The sequence below is a fragment of the Opisthocomus hoazin genome, chromosome 3, assembly GCF_030867145.1.
Source record: "Opisthocomus hoazin isolate bOpiHoa1 chromosome 3, bOpiHoa1.hap1, whole genome shotgun sequence".
In the NCBI taxonomy this organism is placed as follows: Eukaryota; Metazoa; Chordata; class Aves; order Opisthocomiformes; family Opisthocomidae; genus Opisthocomus; species Opisthocomus hoazin.
The window spans coordinates 40,483,490-40,497,379 of record NC_134416.1 but is presented as its reverse complement, the minus strand read 5'-3'; the positions used below and the strand labels follow the sequence as shown (position 1 = coordinate 40,497,379).

The 13,890-nt window shown below is 39.8% G+C and overlaps 1 protein-coding gene across 1 annotated transcript in view; it reads right to left on the bottom strand.

Annotated features, from left to right (window-relative positions):
* CPA6 (carboxypeptidase A6) overlaps positions 1-13,890 on the bottom strand; it is an 84,686-nt gene that overhangs the window by 22,396 nt on the left and 48,400 nt on the right. The window contains exons 3-6 of the mRNA XM_075415252.1: positions 9,893-10,017; positions 6,294-6,408; positions 5,267-5,368; positions 4,335-4,439 (exon numbers count right to left, since the gene is read on the bottom strand). Of these exons, the coding sequence (XP_075271367.1) occupies positions 4,335-4,439; positions 5,267-5,368; positions 6,294-6,408; positions 9,893-10,017 (447 nt within the window). The remainder of the gene's footprint in view (positions 1-4,334; positions 4,440-5,266; positions 5,369-6,293; positions 6,409-9,892; positions 10,018-13,890) is intronic.

The window sequence follows — 13,890 nt, the reverse complement described above, 5'->3', positions numbered from 1 at the left end:
AGGTGATGGTGGAGGTACTGTATTTCCAAAGTGTGAGGCTATTTGCAACTTCATTTGAGGCCCTGATGAGTCCACTCCCTTAGGGGGATGCACTTGATCTCGATGGACAACTCCCTTGCAGTTGCCATTGGATTCTTAGAACTTTTTGTCAAGAAGTACAATCAGTGCTTGCTTCTTGAAAGTTTTTAATTACATTTCTTGAATTTTCTAATCTTGAGGTTTAAAATACAAATCCTTGTACCAGACACAAAGAGCAGTGCATCTTAAATTCATAGCTCTTGTGTGTTGTTTTCTGAAAATGTTGTATGAAGGACATTTCAAGGTTATACATCATTGACATGGATCAAATGGCAGCATTTATTAGAGGGAAGAAAGTCAAACCAGATGTAATGGGAATCCTCATCTGCTTCCACTAAAACTGAAACAGAATCTAGTTTTGATGTTAATTCGAATAGCAGCCTGTGAATCATATTTCAGATTTTTAAAACAATGGTAAAATCCTAAATTTGAGGTCTGGATAATTTGATGTCTGAATTCTGCTTCTCCTCTCACAAGTGCACACCCAGTAAAGAGGAGTTAAGTGTTCTTAGTTAACACATATACATATATATATAATTGTACTTTTGCAAAAAGTCTATAGGTTTTCCTTCTTTGTTTCTGAGGGCTATTTCATTTAGACTAAATACATGTTATGTCTGACAAACAAATTTTATGTCTAAAGTCTACTGCTTTCTACAAAGGAATTACACACAATAGAGTCCCTTTCTTTCCTTTCTGTAATATTTATTAATCCATTTTAATGTATGATTAGATCCCATGCAGTCTTTTTAAAAATTTAGGCTAACAAACCTTTTTTTTTTTAATCTCCGTCTAAATCTTTCACTGGGGACACAAATTCTGAGTTGCATTAGATTCATTTCTCTTTGCAGGTTGCCTCATTTATCTTTGCAGATTGCCTTCACAGTAGTCCACATGTAATCAGTTCCATTTCCTTTCACAGTTCCTCTTGCTTCCCTACCCCACCAAGGGTCTCTAATATTTCCACTGTCAGGGCCTTTTTTCTGCCCCTTTCCAGCTGAGTAAGGCTTGATGTTGGTGGGACTCCACTGTAACGTAACTGATATTTTGCTACAACACAGGCGCAGACACTTCTCTGTGGTTCATTAGCTGGTACCTGAAGTTCTGGTCCTGGATGTGTAGGGCATCCCCTTTCTTGACTTGAAATTCAGTGACCACAAGGTAGGGTTTGTCAGAGGCAATCGGCATTGCTACCCCTGGTAGAACATCTAATTAGCTAAGAGGCTACAGGCATTCAGGGCTTCCTTCGACAGAAACGAACAGTGAAGTTCTTATGAACACCAGACCTATGGAATACAAAGCCAAGGCTGGAGCTCATGCTGGAGTAAATGATAAAAAAAAAATCCCAAACAAAAAAAGCTACTCCCCAAACCAAACAATAGTCTTTGCTTTCTTTTTGTTTGTTTCAAAACATTGAATTATATTATCACATAATGTAAACTCTTTCCTGTAAGTTCTCTTTCTTTTCTTAAGCTTTAACCTCTACTTCTATGTCTTTCTCCTTTTTTCCTTAGTTCATCTGTTCTTTTTGTCTATTGTATTTGCCAAAATAGAGAACAAGCCCACGTAGCAAGCAGCCTCTTGCCTTCCCCCGCTTTAGCCTCACATCCTCCCTTCCCAAGTCCGATCTGCCTTAGTCTGCTTTGTATTTCTAGATAGATGGGAGCCGGGTCCTGTTCAGCCAAACAACTCCAGATGCTTTGTAGAAAGCGGGGAGCAGCTGCCCATACCCTGGTGCACTGCAGTAGCAGCCAGCTGCTCAGGGGTACCTCCACTTAGGGAGGTGGTGCCTGCCCTGCTTGCAGAAAATTCACTGGCACCCAGAAGCTGCCACTTCCAGAGGTGCAAGCAAAATCCTGAGAGCACCTAAACTGGCTGGGAATAACTGGTCAAGTCTGCAGCACCCAGTTTTGCGCTTGAATGTGAAGTGACATTCATACATAGCCATTGTTTCCTAAGCTAAATCTCTTGAAAAGCCTAGCTGTACACAGGGTATGGTTACTTCAATAAAAACAAGCAACAGAAATCACAGGGTGAAGTGAAAGCTCGATAAAATATTTCAGGCTGCCTGCACAGTAAAGGGATGTGCGTATGCTGTTCCTGCTAGAAAAGACGCTAACATCACATAAATCAAACGTTTCCTTTTGCTTGCCTTAAATCAATGGGCTCATGGTGTTATTCCTTAGAGGCCACAAACATGCCCGGAAAAATCTGTTTCCAAGATGACTGCCCTTTCTCAGAACTGCTCATAAGCACTGTGGAGGATGGAAAGTGGGCTGCCAGGCTGCAGAGGTGCTTAAGGGAGGAGTTTGCCAGCAAAAGAGAATAGCAGAGTTTGAAGCATGAAGAGGTCTTCAGTCTTCCCAGAGTTCTTACTAAAAATGTCTAGTTCATTTAACAAGAAAAGCAATATCCTACACCAAACAATTTAATTGTCTTGTCTTTCCTCCCCTCCCAGCCATTTTTAATATGATGATGGAGAATGTGAGCAAGATGTATTCTTATCCTGATGCTTTTTGCTTTACTGCTGCATTGAAATATTGCCCTAAGTAAAGAACAAAATATATGTCGTCCGTGAACAAAGGCAATGCATGACCGAGATGGGCAGACAAAGGTGGGACATTCTTGTAGTCTCAAGGAGCTCTGCAGAAATGTTCTTTAATCTAGGAAAATGCTTTCATGTAGTTAGTGAAACAGTCTTACTAGCAAACTACTCTCTGAGGATCTCAAATAACAACCAGCAGGTTTTTATATACACATACTCAGCCTATATTCTACTACAAGCTCTACAGAGAAACCTTGTGATTTTGACCTTGCTGCCCCACTGTAGTGCTTTATGGGAAGCTCTCTGTGAGGAAGGCGCACTTGAGCAATAGGCTTTCCCACCCATGCCTGTCTGTCCCAAACATCTTCCTTCTTTACTGCAGCCTGTTCTCCTGGGGAGGAAAGCTGCTTGGAAACAGTTGCAAGTTTGTTCATCTTTACACTAACAGAAGTCCTAATAAGAAGACGCACCGTCATTGCACACTGAACCTTGGAGATCAGCTCTTGGATCTGGTTTAGCCTATGCATGCATCAGCAGCCAGGCTGAGAAGCTCACACGAACTGTAGTGGCCTCATTATTTCGGTACTTGACCTATGTGCTGCTGTGACTTCTGAGGGAAGTTCACCTATGGTTAGATGAAGGTCTCAGCTAACACATTAGGGAGTTGATGATGTAGAGGTTTACTCTCATGAAGTGATTTGTAGAGCCAGGATCTTTCTGCCGAGTGGAGAGATCCCAGAAAATCAGAAGCATTAATACATTGTAGAATTCCACAGAAATGGGGTAGGAGAGAAGGGAGAAAATTGTGCATTTATAGGAAGAACCTTGCAAACAAAGATTTTGCATCACTTACATTAAGCAAAAACATGGTATGCAAAATACTCAGAGCACATCTGATGGTTTTTTCTGAAGCCTTCTTTGACTTCTGTAAATTGCATTGCAAAGTAGTCTCCACTGTGCAGCTAATGTCCCTTCTTGAACAAAAGTTGTTGGTCAAGGGGAAATGTCAAAATCCTGCAAACTTATCGTGCGTCTGAGATGAATGCAAAATTAGAAGAGATGAAGTGCTGATATACAAAAAAAATTATGTACTGGACAAGTGGAAAGCAAAATTCCAGCTGCTTCGATTTGACTGAACATTTGAAAAATGGCAAATGGATGGATATGAAGGCTAGACCCTAGATATCAAAGATAAAGGGAGCACAAATCCAATAAGATCAGATCAAAGAAACGTTGGGAAAACCACTTGATATTCAGAGAATATGAAATATAGCATTTTGGGTGAAATTTGTCTATGATTTTAGTTTCTTATTCTTATGGGATTGCACAAAAGAGAAATGTCTTTCTTCATCTCAGTCCTTAAAGCAAAGATATTGCTGAACTGATATGAAGCAGTACACACTGGCACTGATTCACCTGGATGATTACCAGAATTACAGTCTCCATATTTTTAGATCTTGGAATAAAATCCTCCATCATATCTCTGCCAATATGTGTCTGGCATATTTTTGTCCTGTGCCTAGCTGTGCCTGGCTGTCGCTATCAGCTTGGTTTATCAAGCACTTACTGTTCTACAAATAAAATTTAAAAAAAAGTGATATAGAAGCTAGTTATTGCTCTTCTTAATAATATATTAGATATTGGTTATAGCAAAACCACAATGTTTATTGAACTGAAGGAACTGCATGACTGTAAAACATTAAAAACTTACTTCTTTCACGAACCACTGGCAAAAGGCAGGGCCAATCCACTCTCTTGCATGAATCCCACAGTCTATCCAGACCGCTTTCTTGTAAGGCCATGATCTTTTACCTACCTTGAAGTGTGAATATTTACAGAAATAATGATATATCTCATGACATTAGTGAGACACAATAATGAGAAAATAATAGAATATTAGAAACACTAAACCATTTTGAATTTCCTCATATAAAGGAACACAAATTTATTGCTTTCATAGGTATGGCCAAAATAATCATATGCAGGTATGCCAAGATAATGGAGCTGATCTATGGAAAAAAAAATTACAAGTGAGATCTGTCACTTCCTCTTCTATGAGGAATGATATCCTTAAATATCACATGGAACAGGGTAAGGAAAAACAATGCTACAGGAACAGCCTGATGCAGAATCAAATTTTCAGAACTCTGCAACAGCACATGAAAAGAAAATACATTGAAAGTAAAATTTTTTTCCACCTTGCTGACACCCTTTAGTGTGTGGTTCTAAAAATGTGAGTTATGAGTGCACAGCCCTGGAATTTTGTCAGTAGCTAAAGAGGAAGCATATGTGGCACATGCTGAGAAGGGCTCCAGAGTCCTCTGGAGTCCCTCTCCAGCAGAACTGCTTTCCAAGTTGTCTATAAACACAAAACTTTCCAATTCCCTTAAATCCAAACCCTGCTAATTGAACTTGTCCTGCAATCTATCTCCATGCATACACAATCAAAGTGGAACAGGATTTGGCCTTTAGCTTTTCAGCTTTTAATTTTTTTGTTCATTAAAGATCTCATTCAGAGAGATACTTAGATTTTAGCAACTCATTCTTAACCCACATTTCTAGTGCACATGCTATAACGTGAGCAGCAAAGTGTTTGTCACCGGTTCCAGACTTTAGTCTGATTAATGACTATTTAATCTTTACCTTGAGTACAAACAGTGGTCTCCCTTCATAGGATTTTCCAACAGAGAACATATGAATAAGATCTGCATGAGTTTTATTCAGATGATGCATCCAACCCTGGATCTACAAACACAGAGATAAAATTGTTGCTTTAGTCTTTGCATTTCATAGGAAGCAACTGCAAGACATTTATTAACGTCAGCTCTCAGTCCTTTGTATGTTTTTTCATTTGCCTGTAGTTTTTCTTTTTGTCTTTCCTTTTGTGTTTTTTCTTTTTTTTTGTTTTTTGTTTTCACACTTGAACTATCATTGGGCTTTCATAGCTCTGTTCCATTTTATTATTGGATATTACTGGAATGCATTAGCTGTTCATCAGAAATCTGGGGATGGGGCTAGTTCGCTGCTCCCACTAGACATTAATGGAATAAAGAAGGAAGGTCCCTGAGTCTGCCTGACAGGACACAGAGAGGCGAACAGATCAACCTGCAGGCACCAGATCTCATCGAGGCGCAGCACCCTCCATGTTCATCCTAGGGTCTTGCTTTGGAAGCAAGCTCACACTGTATATGCGAAGTCAACAGAAAAAAGTTACCCAGCTATCTTCCAGGATAGTAACCCTTACACAGGAATTTGTGTGTAAGTGTTTTTAAGTCTTTGGGCCTCTTGTGCAAATACTTAAGCACTTGCTCACGTTATTTACTTAAATGACTCGGTGAGACTAATCACTCCCTGAAATCTCTTATTCCACCAGAGCAAAAGATCTACTTTAAAAACAAAACTCAGAATCTGTCAAAGATGGTTACATGTAAAGGTAAGCCTAGAACACAAATATTAAAAAAAAAATATTTTCAAGAAGGTGCCTATTTTTGAAGAAGAAACATTTAGAACCTTCTGAACTTCATGATCTTAAAGGTCTTTTCCAAATTAAATGATTCTATGATTCTATGAAGATGAACAGGCAACCATAACTTGTAGAGAGAATTAAATCATAGCCTTATTAAAGACAACAGGGTAGTGGATAAGAGGAACAATATGAATTTTCACATACTTCTTCCAGGGAGTGATACACTTCGTAGTTATACCCAGAGAGGGACCTTCGATTCCTATGTGACCTCAGTCCAGTTTCGTTTTCTATTACTTTCTGTAGGTCTGATATGAGAATCCTAGGTGAAAAAAAGATAGCGATATTGCTAAAAACTAGTAGAACACACAGGCTAAAGCAGAACAACAATCACATTTAGAGGAAATATAGCAGGAGATAAACCATCCTGATGTTACTTTATCTGTTATATTTTGACAATAGAGTGCTTCAGGCTTATTTGAATATGTGCCAGATAAATACTCCAGCTGCTTTGAAATGTAGCGGTGCCTTCAAAAAACCCAATGAGTTTGTTAAGCGAATAAAACAGAATGATGCAAATAATGTAGCCAGTGTGAAGAAGAAGCCACCTTTATTTGTTCATGTAGCAGCATTTGTTGTCTTGTTTTGTAATCCAGTTATACTACGTGATCATGGATCTTCAAAAATTGATTTCAAAGCCATAAAAAAATATTTTTAGGCTTAGAAGAACATGCATATACTTTCTGTCAGGAGTTATTGTACTGGCATGGAACATTACATATGCGTACAAGTTGTAGAGGCAAAACAAAAAAATTAAGAACTTGGTGGCATTATCATTCTGTCTGAAACACAACAAACAACCACCAAAGAAAAAATCATGTGTGTTTTTTTGTTTACAATTAGCTTCACTGCAGTAGTTGTGTGCCAGTTAGTTTAAAATAACAGGAAAAAAATGAAACATTTCATTTTAGTTGAAAATTAAATATGCTTGCATAAAAAGTGAGAGGTTCTTTGCATTAAGAGCAAAATGCAGAAAAAGTGGTGTAAGCTGAAAACTTTCCTATTTTATGGCAAAATCAAATAATGTTACAAACATAAAAATATAATATAGAAGTAATCTAAAAAGAATTATACTGAAGAAATTGGAGTATCTATCCTTTCCATCACACAGTGTCAGGAGCTGGGAATATCGTCACTGACATCAATAACAACATCACTGTAAAACTGAGAGGCATCCTTGCATACCATCTTCTCCTAAGGCATGGCGGTGTGTACTCACCCTACCACTACTTCATTGTTCTTGTAAAACGAGGGTCACTTTCAACCTTTTAAAGTTTTATAGGCACTACTGCAATGACTGCGAAAAGATGGAAAGAAACTGCATTCATTCTGATCCTAACTCAACTGTGCAGCAGATACCTCAAAGATAACTGGTCTATGTATATCTATGACATATAATATCAAAGTAAAAGCTATCCCCATCTTCAAATGTATTAGTGAACTAATTGCATAATTAGGAATTACATTGTTCTACATCAGCAACTTTAATTAAGCAAACTAAGGGCTTATAATCTTGACTTGCAAAGTGCTATACACTCTAAGACCAGTACTATAAAGCATTTAAGCCTGTAGTTAGATTAAAGCAGTGGTTTTATTCAAAAGTCATGAGGACATCTAATATGTTAAAAAAATACTTGCCTGCTTTGCTGAATTCAAATTAGTGTAAGTACCTACCAGAATCAAGCTCCCTTTGTTCACTTTTACAGTGATAGATTGAATTTCACAACTCCTGATTGTTTATGTGTCTGTACTCCAAATGAGATTTCATAAGCTTTCTTTACTCTTAAATGACTGTGTACTGGGTGTGCTTATAACACCAAGGCTCTTAAGTCCCTTAGATCTGAATACAACCTAAGTAGATTAATTGCCAGAGAACTTAGAACCGAGGCAACTTGGTGGAGTAAGAGTTTATCTGATGCCTGGCTTGTTTTCACGACTGTCTTCTTGTGATGAAGTCAAACACTGGGACAGAAAGGCCTGTCTTACAGGCAAGGGCTGGTCACCTTGTTCATTATTAGGGCTGCTCAATGCTTCCCATCTCTAGAAATTTGTCATAATTTAGTCAAGCATCACTCCATCAGGCTGAAGTTTTACATGGTATTTGACTCATATTCAACTCCTTTGCAAAAAGTGTGCCAAAAATACACTAAAATAAATTTATGAAAATAAAAGAAGCTGTGTGAACCCTTGCCTGGTGGCTCAGGCCCTTGGCTGTGGAGCTGCGCTGTGGACATGGCTGTGCCCGGCCGCCCCGGCAGCCACTCTCCTGATGCTCCCTGGTGATGGCTGCTGCTGCTGCCGCTCTCATGACGAATTCTCCCGGCTCTTGTGGCATTACAGGTCTCAGCAGGCTTGGCAGGACAAGCACATGCTCATCTGAGCCTTTGCAGCACTTACATTCTGATGGCTGGGACCCAGTGGGCAAGGAGTCCAAAATGGGCAGCAGGGAGATGAAGAGAGAAAGCAAAGAAACAGTCTGGAGCTGACAAAAAGCTGCCCGGCTTCTGTCTAAGCACACACGTCTTGTGCGCCAAATGTCACAGAGGAAATTTTCCCCGTTGAAAATGAATGTAACGCTGTCCTTGTACTTGTAGTAGATTTTTTCAGGTAAACTGCAGAGACCGTTTGCTCTCGCAGTTCTTGCCCTGATAGACTTTGCTTTGCAGCCTAAATAAAGATCTTCAGGTACAGGGAGTGTTTATAGCACATATAAAGTGGCTTTCTGTCATTTTGTTAAAGGTGATTACTGTGAGCAGGAACAGCAGCAGACGTGAATACAATTGTCAGGGCATAGTAAATTAGGGGACATTTTAGTATAAGCACAGGAAAACAATTACAGAAATCCCCATCTCATTTTTAAAAGCAAACAAAACTGGAACAGTGTAGAGCCCACATGAAGCTAGCTCTGAACTTCAGATCCCGGGCCTGCGTAATTAATTTCCTAAGGTTTGTTTCTGTATTTTTAGAATGACAAATTAGTAAGAGACCATTGTTATAATAAAAATGAACTTCTGGTAACAGTACGTACAATATGCAATATGCTTTGCATGACCCTTTTCTCACTGAGAAGTAAATATAAATAACCTCATGTAGGGCTTTATTCAGCAAATGTTTGAGAATTCAAATAACTCATCAGCTGATTATTCAGATGCTTCAGCATCTCACTGAAAAGGCTTTAATGACAAGATCATTACTCGTCTAGTATATCATATTGATATATAGGAAATGGTAAGTATACTCCAGAACTGTCTTGAATACTTTAAAGAAACACTACAAATCATACTTGATCCTTAGTGTGTATTTGTTCTGTATGACTTGCCTTGGGTTATGAGGAATGGAGAGTTATAAAACAGAACTACTACATTCCGTTAGAATTCATGAAGAAGGCTTGCCTCCGCCTTTGCAGCACACTTGTAAACAAACCCAGCTCCTGTTAAATAGAGAGAGAGGCAAAGCAGGCTGTAGCATTAATAATTGCCATCCCTCTCTTAACAGATGTGACTTCATATACATTGAAAACACTTCAGCTTGACTCCAAGGGAGGACATTTAATTAAAACTGCATGCCTGTGGGAGATTTTCTGTTCTCCCATTAAAATGGTTGTTTTCTTGGCAATGTCTAGCTGTCTGCCAGTCTAATTGCTATGTTGTGGAACATATTTTCAAGTGCACTTGGCGTGGTAGACACAGACCTGCCTTGAAGGCCAGACTCTGGAGCAAGGCACAGAAGGCGAAGCACAGGCTTACTTGTACTGGATGTTTGCTTGCTGGAGGTAGGGCAGCAGACTTCGGGACGTGTTCTGTGGCACTCGCACGTCGGTGACCGTACCTTCAACGATGTGGAAGGGGCTGCTGGGCTGCCACAGGTCCACCTGTAGTGCAGGAACCAACCTGTAATTCATATGCATTCAGTGTAGGTGGGGAAATCCAGGAGATGGCATGCTTGAAGCTATGTAGGCAAACACTCTAGGCACGGTGCAGACAATAAAAACTGTACCAGCTGGTCCAGCTCGACATCTACGTTAATGGAGCAGATTTTGAGGAAAGATTGCGTCCAGCTTACCAGAACTCTTGTGGGAGGTTTGCCAACGAGAGGAGAGAACAGTCTCAGGACTCTGCCTCCCCAAATGGCTTGAAACAAAAGCTACCTCCAAATTCATGTGCCTCTCCAGACTACTACACACTCCCTATGTATTAGTTCCTATGGAGTCCATAAGTGTTTTTTATTTCACATGGCATTTTCTACATTCACTAAGGCAGTAAAAGAAAAGAACACTAAAGAGAAGTAGAAAGTGTAGCATATACCAGTGTTGTTTGCAAAGTATACCCAGGTTTTATTCTTGATAAGGAACAGATCAGAGTTGAGTAACAGGTCACCAATACCCTGAAGGAAGCTGTGATCCACTCAATAATTTTGTATGAAATGACAAAATAACAGCATTAAGATAATCAAATGACTACAATCTTGTAAAAAATAAGAGCTACTAGCACCATTATTAATGTGCTATGTATACCTGAGCATACCTAAAAAATGCTTCTTGTTCGTTTTTACTTTCTTTGGTTGCCAAATCTGAAATACACTTGGAAATTTTAGCCCAGAACATGTATTTTTAAGAAAGTTTGCAAACAGGGATTTGAAACTCAGTGTTCTGCACCCTGTAGCAAAATGGTGTGGTACTGCTCAGCCATATCAACACCAGATGTACAGACACCTGAACAGAGGTGAGAACAGCTCCTGCTCAGCCAGTGGGAGGCCAGTGGCCAGAGCACAAGTTAAAACAAACCTGCCCAGAGCTGCTGGGTAGTCATGGGAGACTACGGGAAGGAGCCTCAGCAACCACCTCTGTGTCAATGTGACAAATACGTTTGTCAAGATCCACAGGCCTTAAAAATATGCAAGTTTGTGAGCTGAACACAAAGAGGGAATTGATAGGGACTATCATGTCCCCACATTTCTTAAAGAAAATTTCAAAGGAATTAATACTTGATAAATATCTTTTGAAGTTTATTGCACTCAGCTGTGCTAGGCCGCATTGATGAAAGTCATGGACACAGCTCACAAGTGTCCCTTGCCTTACTTGCTTTCCAGGTTTCTAAGAAGGTTTTTATAATCTAGATTTTAAAAGCTCCTGACTTCTTCCATGCCATATAAGCTATTTTGGAAATACCTAATGCATTTCATCTGGTCTTGCTATGAACCTTGTTTGAGAATACAGGCTTGCAACAGGGGTTTAGTTCCCACCCTTTCTCCAATGGCCCTGAGAATGAATATTCTGATTACCAAGAAGACATCTGATGCTACCTCTTCAAGCAGTAGTGACTTTAGTCCAGTTAATCCAATTAAACGCCTGCTACTTTGGAAGGAGAAAAACCGAAACACAGGGGCAGCCTCTTCTACTCCTGCCAAAACCATGCTTTCTTTCACGCTGCCACAATATGGTCTATGGATCCGTGTGACAGTGGTGGGTGGGCGCTGCATCTTTTGAAGTCTAACACCAGGACTGGCAAAGTTCAGCAGGCTTGTGAAGCTGACAGCAGCTACGACAGATGGTCAGTGGAAACTGAACTCATGAATTAAATGGTGCTAAATGCTGCTTATAAATAAAGATCCTCTCACTCAGCTAACACCTTATGTTTGTTAGTTTATCTATTGTTCATATTTTGATTAATTATTAGGCATCCAGTGAAATTCCCCCCTAATTCAACACGGTTGATTTCACACATGGTTAATTAGAAATATGTATTTGACTTCTAAGATTTATCCCTAAAAATACAAATCACAGAGGGTAGCTTTGTTGCTCTTGGAGTAACAGCACATCAATTGAGCCATCTTTATAAAAATAAGAATAAATTGTTATACGCAAGCTAAGAGCAACTGAAGTGTCTCCAGGCCAACTGCAATATATAAGCATACAAAACTGAAAAGAAAGGTTACAAACATGAAAAAACCCCCAAATCACAATTGAGATACACCTGAAACTTGTCTTTGTTCTTGATAGTTATTCATTTAATTTTGATGAATTTCTCCATCATCATGAACCAATATTCACACTATTGGCCACAACATCACAGAACGTTTTAATTTCTGAGGTATTCTAATTGTCCCTCACATTACTGGCTGCAAGAGAATGTCAAAAGCAGAAGCAATCTTCTTTTGACTAATGAAATCAGAGATGTATTGCACACCACTATTCTCTTTTGGTGAAAATGCAATATTCCACTCCTGGCATTGCTCTGGAAATGAGACCAACAAATCCCATTTTTAGAATGCAAATCACTCCTCTCCAGCTCAGTTCCCTATTTGGGTAGTTTGGTTTCATTCGACTCCCACTTCTCAGCCTTTGCAATGTAAACAAAGCATTCAGTGCTCATCTGGGAGATGTTACCTGTACTGTCCAGAGCACCGCTTCAATTGCTGACTTGATTTTGCTTTATAAAGCATATAACAAGAAACACATTTCTCCAACAGACATCTTATTTATATTGCAGCTTTGAGCTTGGCATGACAGTGACAGTGCATGAAAACTGACAAACAGAAAATGGATTTCAGAGCAGGCATGTTTGGACTGAGCAAGTCCAGTTATCCTTTACTCACTGTCAACTTTAGAAGACTTCATCATTGCATCTCCCGTGGATACTGAGGGCTCCATCAGACTCATCACTCTTCTTTCAGCATCATTCTACTGGCAAGCATGCCTTGGATTTCCATGCTGGGCTCTGCTAGCTAGTGAGTCGCAGTGGTATTAATTCTTCTCCTATTCTCTTTACTGTCTGTGATGGGGTGTTGTTATCCCTACACATTACACACTAGCTATTATATAGTAGTATGGACAGTGTACCAGTCGGTGCCAAAGGGCATTTATTTGCTGCATGGGTGGTGGGATTTGCTAGGTGGGGGGAAGATTCTCCAGCTATCAAACCGAACAGATGCAGAAATCCTACAGAACCCTCTGAACACACAGCCAAATATTTGAACCTCAAAATTCACCTGGTATCTTGAGACTAGAGAAAAAGAGATATGCTTTAGAGCATGTCTGCAAACCTAAATATTCTCATCTTCTTTGTCTGGGCCTCGCAGAACTGTCTCTTTTCCTATCTGTCAGGCAGCAGGTTGCCTTTAGAGGGTCTTGGGATGTTTTAAGCCTCTGGATTATAAGATGAGCCCAGGCAGGATTTTTCAGTAGGCTCAGACTTGGGAGCTGGAGACCAATTATTTGGCCCCTGCTGCTGCACTCAGGTGTGACTCCGGGTACCTGCTCTCAGGGACAGTGGTGGCTCTGCAGACACCCAGCGAATGCTCTTTCCCAGAACCTCACTGGAGACACGAGCATCCAGACTCGCTTTCTACGAGAAGAAATAGTATCTAAAAGCATACAGACAGCTCCCTTTCCCCAGAGGATTTAAACACATCATTGCTTTATTTAACAAAGAAGGTATAAGGGATTATTAATCGTGACTACATACTAAGTACTCTTTTTTAAACACACATTCTTTTTTCAGCCTCACTCATCCCATAAAAATCACTGGGATTCAACTTGTGCTTAGGAAAGCCAACAATCTTTGAGTATCCTTGTGGGCAGTTTCTCTTTAAACTGAGCTGGTAAAGACAGCTGAAGTATATAAATGTATCAGCTCTTACCTGGACACCTTCCAGGCTACAGCAACCCTGAACTGATTACTCATGGCTCCAGCTTTTGGTCAGTATGGTGATGAAAAGTCAGCAGAAGGCAAAGGGACAAATATTT